Source organism: Macaca nemestrina, chromosome 16, assembly GCF_043159975.1.
Source record: "Macaca nemestrina isolate mMacNem1 chromosome 16, mMacNem.hap1, whole genome shotgun sequence".
NCBI lineage: Eukaryota > Metazoa > Chordata > Mammalia > Primates > Cercopithecidae > Macaca > Macaca nemestrina.
Genome location: NC_092140.1, coordinates 12,495,542 through 12,519,844, shown reverse-complemented (window position 1 = coordinate 12,519,844; position 24,303 = coordinate 12,495,542). Strand labels below are relative to the sequence as shown.

Genomic DNA, 24,303 nt, shown 5'->3' with positions numbered 1-24,303 from the left:
CCTGGGTCATCTTAGAAATCTGGGTTCCCGGCTGGGCGCGGTGGCTCAAGCCTGTAATCCCAGCACTTTGGGAGGCCAAGACGGGCGGATCATGAGGTCAGGAGATCGAGACCATCCTGGCTAACACGGTGAAACCCCGTCTCTACTAAAAAAATACAAAAAACTAGCCGGGCGTGGTGACGGGCGCCTGTAGTCCCAGCTACTCGGGAGGCTGAGGCAGGAGAATGGCGTGAACCCGGGAGGCGGAGCTTGCAGTGAGCTGAGATCCGGCCACTGCACTCCAGCCTGGGCGATAGAGCGAGACTCCATCTCAAAAAAAAAAAAAAAGAAATCTGGGTCCCCCTTAAATCAACTTTTGGCTGCTGTTTCTAGGTTCTGGACATAATGGGATTTTGAGTTCCAACCCCATGAGTGGGCAGCCTGTCTTACATAATTAATTCAGTAGAGATAACATGATAACTTTTTTTTTCTTTATTGAGACAGAGTCTCACTCTGTCACCCAGGCTGGAGTGCAGTGGTGTGATCAATCTTAGCTCACTGCAACCTCTGCCTCCCAGGTTCAAGTGCTTCTCCTGCTTCAGCCTCCCGAGTAGCTGGAATTACAGGCACATGCCACCACACTCGGCTAATTTTTGTATATTTAGTAGAGATAGGGTTTCACCGTGTTGGTCAGGTTGGTCTTGAACTCCTGACCTCAAGTGATCCACCCGCCTCGGCCTCCCAAAGTGCTGTGATTACAGGCGTGAGCCACTATGCCTGGCCAGAGATAACATTTTTGATCTTCCAGGGGTCAAGGTCCAGACTGATGGTTCCCTCATCCTTTCCCTCTCAGGGATGGGATTTTTCCTTCCTGAGGTTATGTGGGCCCTCTCTTCTGCCTCTTCAGTTTGCACAGGCCTCTAGTCTCTTCTGTCCTGGACACACTCCCAAAAACTGCAAGTTCTGGTCACAAGGATATGCAAATGCCCTCAGGGCAGCCACTGCCTTGGGGCCTATCTGGTATTCTGGACTCATGTCACATTTAATTTTTGGCCTCAAGAATTTTCCTTAATTTTTTGCACACTCTGCTGAACATTCAAAATGCTTTAATATTTCAGGTGTTTTGTGGAAACAATTTTTAGCTACCTTTCAGGGCCACTTTGTACATGCTTCCTATAGGCAGTGTACAATTTTATTTTGTGTTTAAACATACCCAGATTTTCTAGGGTTTTGATAGGAAAATTCAACCTACTCAAACAGAATGTACCAAAGTTATACTTGGTCTTATGCTTCCTGTTTATTTTATGTCATTGCTATTTCATTTTTAACTTTACCTTGTCTTTTTTGTAACTTTGTCAACTATTTGCTAATTTCTTTCCTCCTTCATTAATTTGGGCACTCAACTTGGTTTTTCTAATCCCCTGGTTTACTTCTCAATGGTTAGACATCAAACCTACACTTTTTTTCTTATTGCTTCAAAATTAAATTGCTGGCTCACTCATGCCTCCACCCCACACATCTGCAAACTTCACAGTACACTTCTACCATCCCACTCTCCATTGACATCACACCCTTTCTGAAGTCCTGGTTTTGCTGAAATAGTTTACAAATTTATTACTAGTTTCTTGAATATTATCATTTCTCTTTTTCTCAAAGATCCCTATTTGACATATTTAATATTATCTATTGAGATCCAATGCCCATCAATTCTCTCTTCTTCTATCTAGTCATTGAGATTGCAATTTACTTATCTTGTGATTAGTACACTTTAGTTTTCTTAAATAAATATCAAGGGTTGTATGCTCTTAGTCCTTTTATATATAAAATGCATTTTTAGCACTGACAGATGAACAAGTTGTCCGTGCACAGATTCTGGAGCTGCAGTTCTATTCTCTCAGTAGTCTATGTATACTGATTCACTACCTTCTACTTTCCAATATTGTAGATGAGTCATCCATTGCACTTTTTCGGGTTACTTATGCCTGTTCAGAGGCTGAACAAGGTTTTTTCTTTGTGCTTGCAACCAAGGAAGGTCACCAGGACATGAGTAAGAATCTATTTTCATTTAATCTCACTAAAATTTAGTGAGCTCTTTCAGTCTGCAGATTTTTTTTTTCATTTAGGAAAGTTTTCTTCTGTTGCTTATGACAACTTTTCTTCTATCTGTTCTCTTTTTCCTTCAGGGACTCCCATTATTCATAGCTGTGTGGATAGGCTATTTTACTTTGCCCTTATTATTACATCTCTACCACTTTTTGAGTTATTTTTTCTCACTTCATCTCCCATATTAAAAACTAGCTCTCAAGGACTGTGCCCTTTCTAAACTCATTTTTTGCACATTTTTAGTTGAAGTTACAGAAATTTTATTTTGTGCCCCACTTATTTTTCTTGAGACATAACAACAACAACAACAACAACAACAACAACAAACTATTCTCTCTCCCATCAATTCTACTTGCTTGGGAAATCCCCATACTAGACATTTGTCTTGATTCTCTGAGTTTCATCCTCAGTTTCTGAGTCTCCCTTCGTGTGTGAATTAACTTTTCTTTCCTTCGCCATGGATATATGTTTCTGATGTAATTGTCGTTTGTCTTTCACACTATCTTAAGCAGTGGCAATGAGGGGTAGTAGAGGGCACCATAGTTTATGGAGGCGAAAAACCTGAAAAGCCATAGCTCCTTTGCTGAATATCTGAAGGAGGCTTTTTGGTGACAGGATTTACCAGAAACGAGTGGAGTCATTTATTGACCCCCTTCTCCACCTGGAGTAATTCAGTCTCTAGTGAGGTTCCCTTCCTGGCCCATTGAGACCCACAGGACTCTGTGGATGGCTCCTGGACCACAAGCAGCAGGCAGGCAGGTCCAGTTCCTCTGCAGGAGATGAAATGCTCTCTGCCCTGAGCAGTGGCCTCAGGGGACCAGAAGACTCAGACTTTGCTGCGAGTCCTGCGAGTGGTATTTCCTCTCTAGCACAGGCTTCTTAGTTCTCTCATTGCAATGATATGGGGAAGACCTGAACCTGTTCTCTCTCCTATGGATACTAGGGAATCTCAGGAGAAACTGAAATTGATGTGTCATGAAGGTGCCATCCACATCCCTGACCTGGTTGCTGTATTAGCAGAGGAAACAGTAACAGGCGTGTATGACATCATCTCTTCCTTCACCTGCATTTTCAGGCTGAGACTTTCATTCCGAAAGAAAGAGTGGTGATCCATTTTACAGTGTTTTTTTAAGAACACTACTAATAAATGCCTGAAAGATAGTCTAATAGATTGTCTAATTATGTATACATACAATTAATCACTTTACTAACTGCATATATTATCGAAAGGACAGATGGAATGAACTGTTTAAATGAGCATAATTTATAGTAAAACATGCAGCTGGATCTGTTTGCATTATGATTTTCTTTTGTGGGAAAACGATATTCTTTTGAAAGACACTAAAAGGCACTAAAAGGTTTAGCAAACTGTTATGTGATTGTATTTAAATAGCTATAGCCTTACTGATTTTCCTACTGGAATTCTTGATTCCAGATTCTCTTGGAATCAAATGCCTTGCTTTGAACATAATTTGTTAACTTTTACAAGCCAACACTCTAGCTCTCTGAAATATTAATGCCAAAGTGATAACATTTTACGGAAAAACAATGCACATAAAAATATGCCTACCTTACTTGAAGGTATGGGTTATTCTGCCATAGAGAAGAACTATGTCAGGATTTAAAGAAGGTGATTAGGAAAATCAAATTAGTTTAAATGATCACTAATTATTTCAGTGTAGGTTATGGGATTTGGTATAGGACTTAAATTCAGAGGACTATAATAGTTTGGAAGAACCAAAATCGAAGCAGTGGAGGCAAGCTCTAGTAACCACTTCTTAAGGTGCAGCTCCAGATTATCGCAGTAAACTCAACTTTGATGGTAGTTGGACAGGGTGGAATTTGCCAGGGGCATGCTGGGAGCCATCTGAAAGGGAGAAGGCAACTGGGCTCTCTGCGGAACCTAGTTGCCTGGAGGGCTCCCACCGAAGTCACCTGAGCAGGTGTCTAATCTCAGGGCTGTCTGCAAATCCCAGGCATTCAGCAGGCAGCCTGTGGAAAAGTGGAAGATTGGCTTCCATTTGTCACTCTGAGCCTGGCAGCCCTCCACTGCTTTGGCTCTCCTCAGTCTGCAGCCCCTGCACCAAGAAGGTCTCATTGGGACCCTTCTTCTGTTTCATATTCTGCGGTGCATTCCACCTTTGTGAGTACCTACAAGTTAAAACTTAACTTTTTAAGAGTTGAGACAAAATTTGTAAGAGTATAAAAAACTTTTTTTTTTTTTGCATTACTTTAAGAAAACTTAGAAACAATGCATAGGAAAGAAGAGAAATATTTATTTCTTCTTACAAATACCCTAAAGCAGTGTTTCCCAATCTTTTTTATTTAATCACCTCTTCTAAGAGGTCTTTTAGAGATTTTGTTCTCAATCACCACCTCATGGAGTTTTGATACCTCTAATGTATTATATATCTGTTTACATACTCTACTTTGGTTGTTTGGTCTACATAGCAATCTGCATTATAAAAGAGTTAGAATTTTCTACCCCTCCCCCCACCAACTAAGAACATATTTTTACCCCTTCAGAGGTGATTTTACACCCTGTTGAGAATGCATGCTCAACCAATATACCTGGTTTGATGTCACCACAATGAGACAGGGGAATAGGGTCTGGAGGCAGGGAACCTAAGGCCATTTCACACTGACTTCCTAGAACTAAACTGAAAGAAAACCCCTAACTTTCCATGCCTGAGTAACAAAAGCACCAGGGGCTACTCCCTTTGCAAGCCCCTACCTTTTCTGTGCAGCAGATGGATAATTGAAAGTACCTCTGATTGGTTGCTTTTCCCAACCAGACACTTGCATAGGAATGTAACTTTGTAACTTCCCCTCAGCCTCTGATTGGGTGCCACCACTTCATTTACATGGGATGGCCAATGGGAAACCTCTAGGGGGTATTTGGACTAAGAAGATTCTGTATCTGGGGACCTTGAGCACTGCTCGGGCTCACTCCCACACTGTGAAGTGTACTTTCACTTTCAATAAATCTCGCTTTCCTTGTTTCACCCTTTCCTTGCTTTTCTGTGCGTTTTGTCCAGTTCTTTATTCAAAACGTCAATAACCTGGACAACTTGCAGTCAAGACCCTCTACCGGTAACAACAGCAGAGTTTAATCTCATAAACACAGGCCTGTGAGATAAAATAGTAGAGATAGACATTGCCCATACGTGGAAAGATATTTGAAATATGTTATCTAATATTTGTGTTGCAGTCTCTGTTTTCTAATTTCAAAGAAACATAATGGATATCATGAGAAAAGAATGCATATTTATCACAAAGGAAGGTTACAGGACAAAGCTCACAAGAAAATCAGTGCAGGCAATCCCATTTTTTTACATGAAATTCAGATTCAATAACACCAAAAAGTGATTGCTGATTACCTGTATCAGTCTGGAGCTGTCTGTCAATCACCCACTCTTAGCTTATAGTGTATATCAGTATGTTAGAAAGAGCAAACTTTGAGATGGATGGTTGAGTAGTCCAGATTGTCATTACTGTATTATTTTTTTACCTAACAAGATAATGTCCAAATCTTTTAGAAACACACACAAAAAGTAATTGTCAGAAGAAACCTATTTACTTGAAGCTTCCCAGAAAATGAAATTAAACTCAACAATAATGTCAAAGACTGCTGCTATGGAAAGATTGATTATTTTCTTAATTTGGTCATTTTTTTGTGATTAATGAACTCAAACGTGGGTGTCAGATTTTGTTGGGGACAAAATAAATGACTCTTCATTTTAACAAACATCATAAAACCAAACGTCTTCAGAGGAATGCAGAAATCACTTTTCTAGAAAAGAGGACTCCCTGCAAGATAGCAAAATGAATTCATGATTTATGAAACCCCTTCTGTTTCAGACACACTGTGATCAAAGGAAAAGAACAGGAAACCAAAGAGGCAGGAAGGAATTCTAAACGAGGTTAACCTCTTTGTTGACCAGAAATGCAACAGAAATATATGCTAGGTCAAGAATCAGGCAATGTTGGACCCAAATGTTTCCTATAGGGTCAGGAGACTAAGGCACCTTAGATAAGGTAAAGACGAGAACCTTTGTAGCATAAAGACAGGGACTAGGATGGGTTTCCTTGCTAAGGAAAGCACAGTGAGAGCAACTACCCAAGGCTAAGACCTTATAGGAAGCTGCAGGCCTCCAGAGACAGGAGGAGAAATAATCAGCTTATCTGAAAAATCAGAACAAGATCTTTTATGGACTACAGACTAGTGACAAGAACTGTGATATCACCCATATCAAGGGGCCAGCAATCTGCAAATGACACTTAAAAATCTGGCTCTGGATGGTGGGTTCAAGGTTAAGGCAACTGTAATATCCCTAAGAAAGTAGAAGTGATCACAGAGGGAGGGAGAGAGAAATAAGAAAATCTCCCAAGTCAAATGAGGCAGCATGCGAAGATTTTAAATAAATCTTATGAGAAAGAAAACAAAATTCTAAAATTCAAAATATGAATTTACTCTCAACAAAATTAATTTTGTCAAACTTTTTTTCACAATCATTTAGTTGTTTTTATTATTTTATTTTATTTTTAAATTCAATTCAATTAAATGTAACGTTCCAGGATACATGTGCAGGATATACAGGTTTGTTATATAGGTAAATGTGTGCCACGGTGGTTTGCTGCACCTACAAACCCATTACCTAGGTATTAAGCCCCACATGCATTAGCTGTTTTCCTGATGCTCCCCCTGGCTCCGATTTGTATCCTTTTTGCTTTAATAAAAATGTAATCAGAAGTATAGCACTTTCCTGATTTCTATGAGTCATTCTAGCAAATTATCAAACTTGAGAAGGCTAGTGGAAACCCCCGAGTTTATAGCCTGTTGATATGTCATACGATATGTCATATGTCATATCAACCACATTAGCCATATCATATGTCATATGTCAGGGAGGCCCTGGAACCCCCTGAGCTTACAGTTGGTATCTCAAGTAAGGGTAATCTTGTAGAGGACTGTGCCCTGTGTTATAAAGTTTGGTCTAAAATCCAGGTAGTTAGCATCAGAAGTCATTTACTTACACAAAAAAGAAAGTTATAAATAAACAATACTGGCAGCAAAAAGGATTATACCTTCAGTTTCAATAGAGATTATACAAATCCTGAGAGAAAACTGTGGAAATGTGAGATATTAGTTAAAATTAATATCTCTATAAATAGCAAGCAATAAACCATCAAACTGATAAACCGTAATAATCAAACCATAAAATAAGTCATTAATCAAGGTCTCTCTTCTCCCTTTCTCCGCCAGGGATTCCACTGCAAACAATGGGCCTACATGGCATTCCAGAGGGACTTTATTCACAGAAGAGAAAAAGAGAAAAATATGTTTATTTCATTTGTGAAAGGAAGTGTAACTTCCCTAACATAATCACACTAGCAATGTAAAATAAAATAAAATCATAGAACTACTATCCTTATGATTGAAAATTCGTAATACAATGTCAGCATATTGGATTTGTTTATTAAAAGTAGTGCTACAAAATCAAGTGTCCCAGGAATCTAAAATAGTTTCAGTATCAAAATATCTATTATTCTAATATGCTGCACTAAGAAATTAAAAAGGAAAGTCTGTATAGTCAGCTCAATATAGGTAGAAGAAGATTGAATACTCAATTCATCATGAGAAACACTCTTAGCAACCTAGAAATAGAAGTGAGTTTATTAACACGATGAAAGGCATCTATAAAAACCTACAAACAACATTAATGATGAGATCATAAGCATTCATATCAAAATATAGAAAAACACCCAGCATGTCCACTATCATTGCCACTATTCAACATTTTATTAGAGACTCACACCAGGACAACAAAAGAAGAAAAAAATCAGAGATATAATAATTAGACATGGAAACACAAAACATTAATTTCAGAAGATATAATTATCTACATAGAAATTCCAATCAAGTCTATAGATGATCACAAACAACAAATTGTAGTAAAGTTGCTGGCTATGAATGAGGTCAATATAAAAAAAAATTAATATTATTCCTACATCAATAAAAATTTAATTGAAATTATTTCATTCATAAAAGAAACTGTAGGATATGTAGGCATGACTCTAACAAAAAAATGTGGAAGACCTTTGGAGAAAATTATGAAGCATTATTGGAAAATGCTAAGGAAGGTTAGAATATTTGAATAGAGATGTTCTTAACATCAATTAAAATCTCATTAGTAAAGTGAATTAAATTTTCGTAATGTAGAGCAAGAATAGCAAGGCCAAGAACAGATAAAACAAATCTGAAGAAGAATATCAACATCAGTGAGCTTGCCCTAATAGATCTCAAGGTTTATTATAAAGGATAGCACTTATGACAACATCTTATCAACTAAAGCTTTGATGTATAGACACAGACTGAGGTGTCCAGAAATACAATCGTGCACATGTGTAAACCTGACATAAGACAGAAATGGCACTACAGGAGTGAGGAAAGAATGAATTTTCAATGAATCTTTGAAGGACAATTGTTTATATATGGGAAAAAATTCAAGTCCTTATCTTATTCCAAATGTATTGGAGTCTAATATTGAAAAAGCACAACTTGAAAACTCTAGCCTTTACTATAAGAGAATGTCTTTCGTAACTGTGGTATAGATAAGACACAAAAAGCACTGAACAAAAAATTAAAGATGACTATATCTTGCAGTGTTAAAATTAATAACTTCTATTGAAGAAAAGACAGCAAATAAAAGTTAAAAGACCAGCTGAATGCTGGGAGATGTCTGCACTGCATATTACTAGATAACTGAAAAATCAATTATGGTACAGATTAAACAGGTAAAATTATAGAAGATGAAACTCAGGACTGACAGAATATGAAAAAAAGGTCAAATCTCTGTAGTAACCAAGAAAATGTATATTAAGACTATAATGATTATATTAAATTATAAGAAAATTAAAAATCCTGAACATAAAAATGTAGCATGAAGTAGAGCTGCTCATATATCCTGGTAGGAATGTAAATTGACACAAGCATTTTGAAGTTCAATTTAGCAATATTTAGTAAAGTTGAAAGTGAGCGTATCTAACAAATTCACAATTTTAAGTCTAGGGATATGTTTAGAAAGAACTCTCCCAAATGTGCACAGAAACTCAAATGAGAATGTTTACTGAGGTATTGTTTTCAACAGCAAAAAGTTGGAAGCAATTGAAATACCCATTGCCCTTATATGCAGAACAAATAAATGCATGCTTAAATTGACATGAATCAATTTCCCAAATATAATGATGAGTGAAAGAGAAAAGCGGCATCTTAATACTTCATACTATTATAAAACATTTATTGATATGATGAATATAGTTCTCTGTAGATTAGGGAGAAGGAGGAGATCAAGAAGTAGTACACAGGGAGCTTCTACTCTACTAATGACATTTTATTTCTGAATGAAAAACCTGATCCAAACATGAAAAGCTATTAATTTTTTAAAAATCTGGGTGATGGACCCACAAATATTTGTTATAATATTTCTCTATGGGTTGAATTTCTGAAATACTTTCTAATTAAGAAGGAAGTAAAAGAAAGTCACATATTTTCAAAGGATAGAAATTTCAAAAAGAAGGAAAAATAAATAACTGTAGAAAAAGAATCCTGCAAAATAATCACATTAATATGCAAAGGCTAACGGTTGCTTCTGACATCATAGGTGTCTGACATAAATAGGTATAATCCTGCCCAAATCTTATTTATGTAAAATTAATTTAGTCTCAGCACCTTTTGCTTCATCAATAATCTGTTTTAGAAACAACATTCTCTCAAGCTGTAACTTCTCTTAACGAACTAGCATCTTGGCAGATTATGACTCATTCCCTCCAACAAGACAACTTAATACATAATTTTGTTCCCTACCACAATAGAGAATGATTTTTAGATCTACTGGAAACATGGATTTAATAACTGAAACTGCTCATATGGATATGATGTGTTGAGATAAACACTGACTTGGAAATTGTTCTTAATTTCTTCTTCTAGATTCATTAAAATTTCTTTGATAAATCATGTTACTGCTACAAATTTTAGGTATAAACCTCACTCAAGATTATACCCGATAATCTCTTTAGATTCTCACAGAACTATAGCTCCTAAGAGTAGAAAGAGGTCCCTAGAGTCACACATCCATGGCCATGCCTTATTTACTTTATTTACCTCTGATTCTCCATCACCAAGCACAACTGCCATGTAAGAAAGGATACTAGGCCCTTCTTCCTCTCTGTTCTCTGTCTTTGTCATTAAAATGAGATAAAGAATTTTATATCCCTGTGAAATCTTTGCAGAGAAACTCTGAATGTATTTAAAAGAAATATTTCCTGTGAGGGACTAAGAGGGCTTAAGTAATAGATGATACTTTCTTTTCTGATGAATCTAGATCCTCTTAATAGCAGACTTCTTTGTTTAGCTCAACAAAGAGCAAGTGAAGATGCAAGTCTGGGGGTGGAGTGGAATTGCTGTGCATGAGTAGCAGGGGAAGAGCCTGCCTGGCTGATGACAAGTTGGGGAGATGTGGGAGTAGGCTGGGTAGGAGGGACAGACAGAGTTGAGAGAAAGAGGAGTTTTAGTTAATTTACTGTGGAGTATGCAGCACAGAGTCCTGGGACCTCCTTCTCCCCTTTGGGTTCATTAGAAAACATGACCGTACTCATTAAAACTTAACACCAGGAGGTGGAAGAGGGCTGAGCTCCCCATTCAGATAGGTCTAGAGGAAATCAGAGAACATAGCTGGGGATAATGCTAGGAGGTGACAAAGAGCTAACTTTGGGCCTCTGTAGGACCGTTTGCTTGCTTGTTGTATATCTCCCATCTGTTTGTGAGTTTCTCAAAAGAAGAATTTTGTTAAAGTTGTTAATCTCCTGTGCTGTGCTGATAAATTTTGTTAAATGTACAGCCTAATGGATACAAATACATTCATATATAACAATAAGAAAAATATTGCTCATATTTTATTATTTCTTAAGAAAACAAGAATATATATTTTAAAATGTAATTATGTTCATTATACAATATGATTTTATGTGCAATAATAATATATTCTCTTAGACCAAAATGAAAAGTTAAAATTCTTACAGAGGAAAATAAACTTTACCTTTTTCAATTTATCATAGGCTAGAAAAGATGTAAACTTTTTCCTGTTTCTTACCTAATTCTAAATTTAGGTTAATTAATCCAAAGTAACAAAACAAGTCCCCAGCTTCTCAACAGAAGCTAAGCAGCTTAATTTATTCTTAAAGGGTGATTTTTAGACTGTGAGTTGGCTCCTAATGGGTAAAGTGATTTATTTTAGATTTTCTAAATAATTTATTCTGGAATATGTAGGAACTTAAAAAATTACTTCTTTAAAAGCTCATGACCTGTTGTGATCTATTTTAAAAATAAACTTTTCAAAATATTACATAACGCTATTGCCTTAAATACTGCATCATTATAGTCTACAAACTTGAATTGCTGTTATTATAACTATTTTGAGAATTAAATGAGACAATGAATTCTTTTAAAGCACTTGGTGCATAATGGGCCCTCCAAAAAATGGTAGCTTTATTGTTGTCAATGTTAAAATATTTGACTTTAATATGAGAGTGTTAGTTGACATGCTCTCTGTTTCTATAGCTTAAACCAAGATCCATTTTTGTAAATAAAATTTTATTGGAAAACAACCATTCTGAGACCACACTCACTTTTGTACAATTGCAGAGTTGAGTAGTTGAGACAGAGAGAGGGTGGTCTACAAAAGGCAAAATGTTTACTATCTGGGTCTGCAGGAGTTTGCCGACCCCTGGCCTAAACTCAAGCCATTTTTATAAACCTTATAAAAATAGAATATATTATGAAAAAGTAAGCTTAATTAAATTGACTTTTTCACACTCATTGGAAACAAATAACTTTGTCTCATGTATAAGTTTCTAATACAAAGAGAAATGGCAATGTAATTTTAATTAAAACCAAACATACTTGGGGAAAGCCAGACACACAAAATAAAAAACAGAGTGAAAAGGCCGGGAGTGGTGGCTCATGCCTGTAATTCCAGCACTCTGGAAGGCTGAGATGGGTGGATCGCTCGAGCCTAGGAGTTCAACACCAGCCTGACCAATATGGCGAAACCCCATCTCTACTAAAAATATAAAAATTAGCTGGGTGTGCCTGTTATCCCAGCTACTTGAGAGGCTGAGGCAAAAGAACCACTGGAACTCAGGAGGCAGAGGTCACAGTGAGCCGAGATGGTGCCACTACACTCCAGCCTGAGTGACAGGGTGGGACTGTCTCAAAAAAAAAAAAGAAGAGGAAGAAGAAGAAGAAGAAGAAGAAGAAGAAAAAGAAGAAGAAGAAGAGGAGGAGGAGGAGGAGGATGAGGGGGAGAGGGAGGGGAAGGGGAAGGGGAGGGGGAGGGGGAGGGGAGGGGGAGGGGAGGGGAGGGGAGGGGAGGGGGAGGAAGAGGAAGGAAGAAGAAGAAGAACAAGAAGAAGGAAAAGGAGGAGGAGGAGGAGGAGGAAGAAGAAGAAGAAGAGGAGGAGGAGGAGGAAGAAGGAGGAAACAACAAAAAAACCACCAAAACCCCCAAAACCTAGAGTGGAACAAATTCAGAATGCTTAAGTAGTTCAAGAGTAAACTGATGGGGTCTATCTGGTTGTTTAAGTGAACAAAACCACCACTACCTAGTTTATTTATTTATTTATTTTTTCCAGGATTTCAAAGAGTTAGTTGTTAGCTGGTTAACTGATTTGCCACTTTGTTAAGAATGAATGACATATAAAAAGCTGCATTCACGTAAACCAGTGTGATAAATTTGGGAATAAGCATACCCCCGTGAAACTATTACCATCAATGCCATTGACATATCCACCACCGCTCAAAGTTTCCTCCTACCCCTTTTCTTCTTATTATTGTCAGGGACAACAATTATTGGACACACAATATAAACTGAATTCCACCATCCAGTCCTGTCTGTCTGTTGTTGGGGTTGTTTTTAGTTTTAATATTATATAAAAGAGAAAAAGACAAGGATTTACCAACTACTCCTAGACTCTACAATACACTTGAATAATAACCAGTCAACTCTACAGTATTCAATTATTTGACATTTTGTTGGAATTTCTTATAGTATGAGGATAAATCATCTACCATACATAAATACATTAGGAAAGGATCAATTTTGTATGTGAAAATGTTAGGTAAAATTTACTAAAGAATTCCATCCCTTGCTGTTGCCAGTGTGGAGGGCCTCTTCACTTATGCTCCAGGATTGGTGTAGTGTGACCACCTGCCTACCCTGGGCTAGATCACAAAAGCAATGTTATCGTAATCTCTAATGTCAGGATTCCCTCAGGAGCAGATGCAGATTCCTCCTCCCAGAGAGATTAGCATAATTGTAATCTCTTGTGGTCATTTTTGCTTTTGTTCCCTGGCATTTTTGTCAGCAGCTCTTTACCTACTGGTGCCATTACTCTTGTATCATTCTTCCATCTCATCGATCTTCCCACCTCTCCCTCCTCAGAGCCTTGAAGTAATCTTTGAGTCTCTTCTATGTTAAATAATTTCCTCTACATTCTCAGTTTTTGTTCCCAGAATCTACTTTCTGTCTGTGCTTCAACTGATTCTCTCCCAAATGCATGAGTTGCCCCTGCAGCCCTTTCCAGCCCTTTCTAGTAGAATATGTGGACAAGGAAGATGTGCCCCAACCATTACTCCTTGATACTCCTTTGCAATGTATTCCATGAGGTTAAAACATATCTCATGGAATGTATGAATTCACCAACAGAAGGAAAGAAGGCACCCACTCTCCCTGTGTTGCCTTCTGTCCTTCTGTCAATCTGTTCATCAGTCACTTGCTCATTCCCCGTGACTTTGCTCCCTGACTCCACTCTTCTCTCCAAGAACTGGCCTCGCTCTGAGTGACTTCAGTGTCCATGTCAAGACTCAGCCAGTGCCTTAGCTTCAACAGTCCTTTCCATTTCTTCCTTGACTCCATCAATGTGTTTAAGTCACTGACATCCATGTGACACCCTAGATTTTGTATTTCATTACTCAGAATTATTACGGAATGGTAAAATCCTGGACTCCACTCTCTGATCACAACCTTTTCTAGTTCTATTATTCCATCACTTCGGTGGTACCTGTTCTTTAACCATATAGAGACCATTGATCCTTCACCTTCACTCCTCCAGTCCACATCCAACAGAGACCACAGGGCCATCATTGCCATCATTGCCAGCAATCCATCTTTTCCCCTTGTTTCTCAGTTCCCCCAGCCTGAAAAAAAAACCCTAAAGCTGGATTGATTTAAATGTTGCTTTTCCCTCTTCTTATACAGGGCTAAAAAGTTGCAGATCTGTCTTGGTGTCACTATAAATTTGTAGTCCTAAATGGATCTTTAATATTGCATTTGCTGTATTGTTAATTTTTTGCCTATCCCCAGGCACCTCTTCCCTCTCCCCTTTCTTCCTCAGCTTTCCACTGCATTATCTTATTATCTGGCCAGATGCAGACCTTGCTTCTGACTTCCTGGGAAAAAAAGAAATAACTTGATGAGGCTTCCTTCATTGTTCTTTCCGTGTGTTAGAAATTTACCTGCAAATATTAGTATCAGTCCAGGTGTCTCTCTGCTTTTTTTTTTTTTTTTTTTTTTTTTTTTTTTTTGAGATGGAGTCTCACTCTGTTGCCCGGGCTGGAATTCAGTGGTGTGATATCGGCTCACTGCAACCACCGCCTCCCAGGTTCAAGTAATTCTCCTGCCTCAGCCTCCAGAGTAGCTGGGATTACAGGCGCCTGACACTACATGTGGCTCATTTTTTGTATTTTTAGTAGAGACTGGGTTTCACCATGTTGGCCAGACTGGTCCCGAACTCCTGACCTTGTGATCCGTCCGCCTAGGCCTCCCAAAGTGCTGGGATTACAGGCGTGAGCCACCATACCTGACCTTCTCTCTGCTTTTAATGACAATCCATTCATTGTGTGCTTGATTTTCAGCAAAATTATACCTATTTTTCAGAGGCTGGGCTGGATATAATTTCTTCATCAGCCCCTGTCATTAGTTCTCCATAGCACAAAACTCTTATGGCTTACTTTTTTTTTTTTTTTTTTGCTAGATTGTAAGCTCCATATACCAGGTAGCTATTGGGCCAATGTTGCATCACAGAGACTGTAGTCCAGTGAAAGTTTTTTGTTTCAGGAGATACACTTCCATGAAGAGGAGAACTCAGAAGTGACTACTTACAAGTTTCTTGATATCCACATAGATGTCTACACTCAATAGGTACATGCAATCAATTCTTTTTCAGAAAAGTTTGTGTGTGGGTAGACTAAACTTTTATTAACCAAATATGTTTTTAAATGTACTGAGAGAATTCTAGGAATCTAATAACACTTAATTATATGACAAATTGATTTTTTTATGTGAAAAATGCTTTGGTAATATGAAATAATCAAATTGTGACTTTTCTGCTTTTTCAGTTTACTTTTTCATAGGTTGGATTTATTAAAGCATCGTACAACTGTATATGTATACCTCACTCACACGATGAATGGGTTTCTATGTTGTCAATCAAGTTTTTCATAAATATGTAACCATTGAATTCTGAGATATAGTTTAGGTAACTTTTTACATTGAAAAAAACAAAGATCTTGGAAAATTATTAAAATGTTTTATTATAAATGCAAAATGCTTATTGAAAGAAATAAAAATTAAAATATTTTAAGAATCAGGTATTAACTAAATTACTTTATCAATAGAAAGTACTATTCCAAAACTCTAATATGATATGTAGAGTGCTAGGGAGATGCTTACTTATTTAATCATGAAACCTACCTTTAATTGATGTCTTTAATGTAGGTTGTAACACCCATTTCTAGAGCAGTAATCATCATTATCATCTCTCTATATTTCCTTCCAGCCCCCTTCTAGGTATTGTTAAGCTGACCTACTTGTTTATGATCTTCTGAATCTGTGCCTGCTTGTACTTAGCAGAAAACAAACTAATGTAAGCTGAGAAGGGGAGAGATAATAAGAGGTGGATAGGAAAACAGCAAGATCCTAGAGAAAGGCCCAGGGAAAAAGGGTTACCACACCATGACCAGAGGAACCACTTAAGAAGCAGACAATGATTCAGCTTTGGTGAAAGTCAAGTAATGAACAGGCTACACTTCCCTTTCGCATCTCTAAGAGGCACCGTCCGCGCTTGGCCTGCTCGCTGCCCAGCGATCTTCCCGGCGCAGGGCTGCTTACCTCCGCCAGGTAGAACTCGTCGTACTGCCTCCTGAAGTTCTCTCCTTTGTAGTAGTTGCTAGCTGCCACGATCACGTCGACGGTCACCATGCTCAGGATGAACATGTGGAAAACCGATGATCGCATCATTTTCTGAGGGGGCAAAACAGACAGACTCTTAACAAAGAAATAAACCTCATGATTAAATGTAATGGACGGGCCTAGGCCTTGGCTGACAGCACCTTGGTGATGTGCTGCTCTGCAAAACAGAGCCTCCAAGATAAAGCCATCCATGTCCCCTACTGCTGAACTGGGCGGGCAAGAGGACCTTCCTTTCAGGCAGCTACACAATGACTAGGAAGATGGTTTCAGAGACTTTTGACTAAACATGGAAAATATGTATCACTTAATTTGTGTATAGCTTGCATCTTAATTTTTTAATCGGTTGATTGGGTAGTATTTATCCTTAATTCTGACTGTATGGATAAATGGCTTTTAAAAAGCTAGTAACACAAAACAAGTATTACTTTATTCTGTGTTAAGGGAGAATACTGTGGATAAAAACATTTTAGAGATGATTATTATACAACAGGAGAAATAGGAGAAACCTAAGATTTGTTTTTTTTACTTATTACTTCCAAAAATATTTGTTGAAAATTTTACTACAACTTCTAGTAACTGACATCTACATTGTACTTGCTATGTACTTGGAGTTTTTCTAGGTGCTTTACATAAATTAACTCATAACAGCCCTTGGAACCTATTCTAATAAGGAAACTGACGTTCAAAGAGGCTAAATAACTTTCCCACTGTCACACAGGGATTGAAGATGGACTCAATACTGGAACCCAAGTCTGGTCCAAGTCTGTCTACTGCCTACATTAAGATAGAGATAATTAAACATTAAAAACTAATGAGTATTATTATAAAGGTTATCATATATTAAATGGCTACTATGTTCCAGGCCATATTATTCACATTAAAATATTTGTGGGTACACAGTAAGTATGTGTATGTATGTGTGTGTATATATATATATATATATTTTTTTTTTTATGGAGTACATAAGATGTTTTGATACAGACATGCAATGTGGAACAAGCACATCATGGAGAATGATGTATCCTTTGAGTTACAAACAATTACATTACACTCTTTAAGTTATTTTAAAATGTACAATTATTATTATTGACTGCAGTCACCCTATTGTGCTATCAAATAGTAGGTCTTGTTTATTCTTTCTATTTTTTTTTGTTCCCATTAAACATCCCTACTTCCCCCCGGCCCCCCAGTACCCATCCCAGCCTCTGGCAACCATCCTCTACTCTCTATGTCCATGAGTTTGATGACATTGATTTTGTGATCCCAGAAATAAGTGAGAACATGTGATGTGTGTCTTTCTGTGCCTGGCTTACTTCGCTTAACATAATGATCTCCAGTTCCATCCATGCTGTTACAAATGACTGGATCTCGTTCTTTATTATGGTTGAATAGTACTCCATTATGCATATGTACTGTATTTTCTTTATCCATTCATCTGTTGATGGACACTTAGGTTACTTCCAAATCTTGGCTATTGTAAACAGTGTTGCAGCAAACATGGGAGTGAAGATTTCTCTTAGATATACTTATTTCCTTTCTTTTGGGTGTATGCCCAGCAGTGGGATTGTGAAATTACAGCAGCCCAATTTTTAGTTTTTTGAGGAACCTTCAAACTGTTCTCCATAGTAGTTGTGCTAATTTACATTCCCACCAACAGCGTACAAGGGTTCCCTTTTCTCTGCATCCTCACCAGTATTTATTATTGCCCGACTTGTGAATATAAACCATTTTAACTGGGGTGACACGATGTCTTATTGTAGTTTTCATTTGCATTTCTCTGATGATCAGTGATGTTGATCACCTTTTCATATGCCTGTTTGCATCATTTGCATGTCTTCTTTTGAGAAATGTCTGTTCAAATCTTTTGCCCATCTTTTGATCAGATTATTAGATTTTTCCTATAGAGTTGTTTGAGGTCCTTATATATTCTGGTTATTAATACTTTGTCAGAGCGGTAATTTGCAAATATTTTCTTGAATTCTGTGTGTTGTCTCTTCACTTGGTTTTAATTGTATTTTTTGCTGTGCAGAAGCTTTGTAACTCGATGTAATCCCATTTGTCCATTTTTGCTTTGGTTGCCTGCGCTTATGGGGGTATTGCTCATAAAATCCTTGCCCAGTCCAATATCCTGGAGATTTTCCCCAATGTTTTCTAATAGTAATTTCATAGTTTGAGGTCTTAGCTTTAAGCCTTTAATCCATTTTGATTTGATTGACAGAGATAGGGGTTTAGTTTCATTCTTCTGCATACGGATGTCCAGGACCATTTTTTGAAGAAACTGTCTTTTCCCCAGTGTATGTTCTTGGCATCTTTGTTAAAAAGGAGTTCACTGTAGGTATGTGGATTTCTTTCTGGGTTCTCTCTTCTGTTACATTGGTCTCTGTGTCTGTTTTTATGGTGGTACTATGGCGTTTTGGTTACTATAGCTTTGAATTATAAATTGAAGTCAGGTCATGTGATTCCCCCAGCTTTGTTCATTTTGCTTAGGATAGCTTTGGCTCTTCTGTGGTTTCAAATAATTTTAGAATTTTTTTCTATTTCTGTGAAGAATATCATTGGTATTTTGATAAGGATTTAATTGCATCTGTAGACTGCTTTGGGTAGTATGAACATTTTAACAATATTGATTCTTCCAATCCATGAACATGGAATATTTTTCCATTTTTGGTGTCCTCTTCGATTTCTTTCATCACTGTTTTATAGTGTTCATTACAGAGATCTTTCAATTTTTTTGTTAATTGCAATGAATTTTATTTTATTTGTAGTTACCGTAAATGGGATTACTTTCTTGATTTCTTTTTAACATTGTTTGCTGTTAGCTTATAGAGATGCTACTAATTTTTGTATGTTGATTTTGTATCCTGCAACATTACTGAATTTGTTCATCAGTTCTAATAGTTTCCTCGTGGAGTCTTTAGGTTTTTCCAAATGTAAGATCGTGTCATCTGCAAACAAGGATAATTTGACTTCTTCCTTTCCAATTTGGATGCCCTTTATATCTTTCTCTTGCCCTATTTTTCTAGCTGGGACTTCCAGTACTATGTTGAATAACAGAGGTGATAGTGGGCATCCTTGTCATGTTCCAGATATTAGAGGGAAGGCTTTCAGTTTTTCCCCATTCAGTATGATACTAGCTGTGGGTCTGTCATATATGGCTTTTATTATGTTGACATATGTTTTTTCTATCCCTAGTTTTGTTGACGGGTTTTACCATGAAGAGATGTAGAATTTTGCCAAATGCTTTTTCAGTATGAATTGAAATGATCATATAGTTTTTATCCTTCATTCTGTTGATAGGCTGTATCACATAGATTTATTTCCATATGCTGAATCATCGTTGTATCCCAGGGATAAATCCCACTTGGTCACAATCCATATTATTCATATTTTATTTGTTTTATCTACTTTAATATCCACCATAGCTCTGTATGGTGAGATATATTAGTCACATTTCACACAGTTCAGAAAGACTAAGTCATTTTTCCAAGTTCACACAGCAAGTACACAACAGAATCAGGCTCTTACCCTAGTCTATTTAAAGTCCATTCTGGGGCCCACTGCCCACTGTGGGGTAGAGAATACTTACATGGAGAGAGTGGAGGCTGAAAGCCCTGGGCAGCAGAAAGAGGAGAGAGAAGCAGACCTATGGGAAGGAAATGAGTGCAAACAACACACCGCTGAGCCACATCTGCCCAGGGACTAGTGCCACCACACATCCTCTTTCTGAGGTTTCATTTCTTCTGGGTATTTATGAACATATGGCCTTACTATCTGATCTGACCTGAGAATCCTTTAGTCCTTGCAACTCAAAGAGCCTAGCTAAAGTACAGCCTTAAAATAGGTTAAGAGAACAAGAACTGCCTCCTCTGAGCACTGCCAATGTCTCTATGACTCTATGTATGTGTTTCATGGAGTCGTCCTTATCCTACAGCATGGGCTCTGGGCCAAACTGCCTGAAGCTGAGACTCCACCACTTACTGGCACTGTGGCCTCAGGGAAGTTACTTAAACCTCTGTTTTCTCATTGATAAAGTGGAGAAAAGAGTACCTACTCCAAAGAGTTGTTACTAATTTTAAATGAGTCAGTATTTGTAAAGGGCTTAGAATGGTGATTACACTTACAAATATTCTACAAAGGTTTACAGAAAAAAGGAATGCAATTTCGTGAATCAAGCATTTTTTCTGTTCAGGAATGAGAAATTAATTACCTGAGGTCAAAGAATTAATTATGTGGCATATCAAAGCCCAGAATCTAGTGAGGTAAGAAACATTGACAAGGATCTAATAATTTGAGGCATGCCATTGACATTGGGAAAGTAGATTTTTATTAAGGCTTCCTGTCACTGTGGCTATTGATGCATATTCATTTGCCTTTGACTTTATTTTACAGGTAATACAAAATCAAATTCTAGAGCTGCCAATCAACATGTTTATATGCACATCAATTTACTTGCAGGAATGATTGACCTTCGTCACACAGATAGGCAAATTATTATCTGGCACGTTTCTATGTGCATTAAAATTTTTATTGTTATTTAGTCTTTCTTGCATTGTGAGAGTTAAATTCCATAACTATTATTCCTTTTCTATACTCCTTTCAGCATAATGTTCTATTAAAAACATTTCTGCTGATTTCCATTTCATCTGCATGGCAGAAAAGCCACAACTTTCTTTTTCTATTTTCCTTAACTGTGGATTTATGTCTTAAGTAAACTATTATTACTAAAAGATCCAAACAAAGCTTTTAGCCATGGCTGTCAAGAAACTTTTAAATTGGTTTTGTAACTGTCACAGCTTCACTTTGGTGCTGTCATTATAATTAGGTTGTTTTTTGTCTGAATGTCTACGTGTCCCTGTTGGTTCAGAGTTATTAAAATAATCACTTACAATGGATTTTGATACACTATAATCACCATTATTTAGCTGACTTTCTCCAAAGCAGTAACTTTCAAATATTAAATAAGAATTAAGGTGATAAATATGTGCAGTACCTACATTTAAATATTAAAATCAGTAACTCCAGCTTTAAAGTTAGAGCTAGTGGCATGGCCCACTTCAACTCAATTCAATTCAGCCAGTGCTTGAAACTGGGTGTCAGTTTCTTTAATGTAAAAAGGCTGATGACATTACATTTAGATTTATGCTTGTATATACAGGAAAGTCCAAATTGGTACTTTTCAATTTTTTATTTTCTAATAAAAAATAATATAAAGGAAAATGTTAAAGTTGAGTCAGTGCCACAAAATACTACGTGACTTGAAGTCTTCACAATTGCATTATTTAATATGGATGCATGACGTATCCCTCTACCTATCTGTGTAGACAGATGAACACATACATCTCTAATATATGTGTATGTGTGTACATATGTGTATTCACATATGTGTGTGCATATTCTTTTTTACTTGTATATTTTAATATAAGGTCCTTCAGACTACATACACATTCAATTTTTTAAAGTTTCTTTTAATTGCAATGTCATTTTGGTTTACATTTTTTAAAAGCAGAGGAGTTTTGGATATGTTTTTAGATTGGCTTTGATCCAAGAATTACTTATCTGTGTATATGACAGTTGGAATTTTCAAAATACAAAGAATCTGTACTAGATTAATTCCCGAGGCAGCATTATCTGTCAGGAACGCTTTAGAACATTGTTACTCAAAGTGTGGTCCCTGGACCAGGAGCATCCTGGAAGCTTATTAAGAATGCAGGATCAGGGAGGCCGAGACGGGTGGATCACGAGTTCAGGAGATCGAGACCATCCTGGCTAACACGGTGAAACCCCGTTTCTACTAAAAAAAATACCAAAAACTAGCCGGGCGAGGTGGCGGGCGCCTGTAGTCCAGCTACTCGGGAGGCTGAGGCAGGAGAATGGTGTAAACTCGGGAGGTGGAGCTTGCAGTGAGCTGAGATCCGGCCACTGCACTCCAGCCTGGGCGACAGAGCAAGACTCCATCTCAAAAAAAAAAAAAAAAAAAAAAAAAAAAGAATGCAGGATCTCAGGCCCCATTACAGGCCTGCTGAATCGGAATCTGTATCTTTAACGTGATTCCCGGGTGATATGTGGGCACATTGTATTTTTAGAAGCACTACTGTAGAGGATACTCCTTAATAGCAGGCTGTACTGGGTGATCTATAAGATTATTTACAGCTTCACAGTTTCATGATTCTAAAAGTCTATAATGACTAGAACAGAATACCACAGATACTGGCTGGAATGTAATACGTTGGACTACACCAACACAAAAATGGCCGCCGACTTTGTCCCCGTACCCCAACTCCATGGTCAAAAATCAACGAAATCCATTTGGCTTCATAAAAACAAAAGCATGTGTTAGTTTTGCAACCATTTGGAGGCATTATAAAGACACCATACAGACTCACAAAGTTAAGAAACGCAAATACAGGTGGCCTCTAGGAGGTGAAAAAGGCAAGGAAGTCATTTCTTCCCCAGAGTCTCCAAAAGCAATGCAGCCTTGCTGATACCTTGTGTTTAGCCTAATGAAGTCCATTTGGACTTCTAACTGCAGAGTTCTAAGAGAATACATGTGTGTGGTTTTAAGTCACGGAATTTGTGGTTATTTGTTACAGCAGCAACAGGAAACTAACAACGATTTTGACAGACACCAGCTCAAATCGTCCTGTACACCAGCTCAAATCACCTTCTATGAAACATGATTGTATAAAAGTGCCCAGGGCTACAAAATGGTACCTGACCATAGGGTTCCATGCAAGGTGACTTGACGGTGAGGGATCTCTGTAACGTTGACAGCTACAGATATAAAACTCGTAATAGCAACCAACGCTTTCATCTTGCTTTGTGTCAGAAAGTGTCATGAGACAATGAGTCTGGAACAACAGGACTGAGTCCAACCTCAAGCAGAAGAACAAAAAAGGTCACTTTTTCCCACATTGATTCTGAGTCCTGCCGTGAAAGCAACCCCCCCAGGAGACTGTGGAAGTTTAAGCCAAACATGGGGAGGGCTCCTCATGCAATTAAAATGGACACCAACAGGATAGATTATTGAAAGAAGAGCTACTGTTTTCTGGAGTGCTTGGTTTGTGCCAAGATTCATTCTAAGCATGTTGCTTGCTCATGTAATAACATCTTTAATCCTCAGCAACTCTGTGAGGTAGATACTTTTGCATCCCCCTTTACATATGGAGAAACAGGCTCAGAAAGTCTAAGTAGATTTCTAGGCCCACAGAGATAGAAACATCTTAGACATTTTGAGCCTAAACCAGGTAGTCTCTTGCCTTGTATCAGGCAGTCAAAATTCATTGGTCAACATCGCTCTATATATTAAAAAAGAGTGACAGCAGCTTCCTCACCAAGTATTTGTGGTTGGATAGAAGGTATAAGTACATGAACCCTAAATCTGAAAGCTGAAGACAATCTGTTCTTCACAGAAATATTTAAGATTGCCATGGTTAATGGAATGTCAATTTGGAAGACAGGACGAGCTGAGTTTAAATCTTGTCTCTGTGCAGGATTTAACCTCTCTATGACTCAGTTTTCTCATAGAGGAAATGAGTATGATGACATCTACATCTTTTGGCTGTAAAATGAAAATAAGTGAGTTTAGTGTAGAGTCTAGCCTGTAGTGGACACAGTGTGCTCTGTAACTCTCATATTTCAGTCTTGGAAAACACTATAAGGATTTAAAAGTAGAGATGCAGTCAGTTGCTTACAGGGAAGGTCTGAAGGTGTAACATGAGAAATCAGGTGGAAGAGATCTTGAAACAGACCGTGAAAATTTATAAACTTTCAAAATGATCTAAAGCTATCCTATCTTATTTTGTGGTATAAATGCTCAAGGACTTCATAAAAGCTCTTTCTATTAAATTTCTCCAGGATTTTTCCTATGAAACAATAACTTAAAGATTCTGAAGACTGTAGACAAAGAGACAAA

The 24,303-nt window shown here is 37.6% G+C and overlaps 1 protein-coding gene across 5 annotated transcripts in view; it reads right to left on the bottom strand.

Moving 5' to 3' along the window:
- LOC105478008 (sodium leak channel, non-selective) overlaps positions 1-24,303 on the bottom strand; it is a 369,785-nt gene that overhangs the window by 188,107 nt on the left and 157,375 nt on the right. For all 5 annotated transcript variants that reach the window (XM_071081072.1, XM_071081074.1, XM_071081073.1 and 2 more), the window contains one exon: positions 16,311-16,442. In XM_071081072.1, coding sequence (XP_070937173.1) covers positions 16,311-16,442 — 132 coding nt within the window. The remainder of the gene's footprint in view (positions 1-16,310; positions 16,443-24,303) is intronic.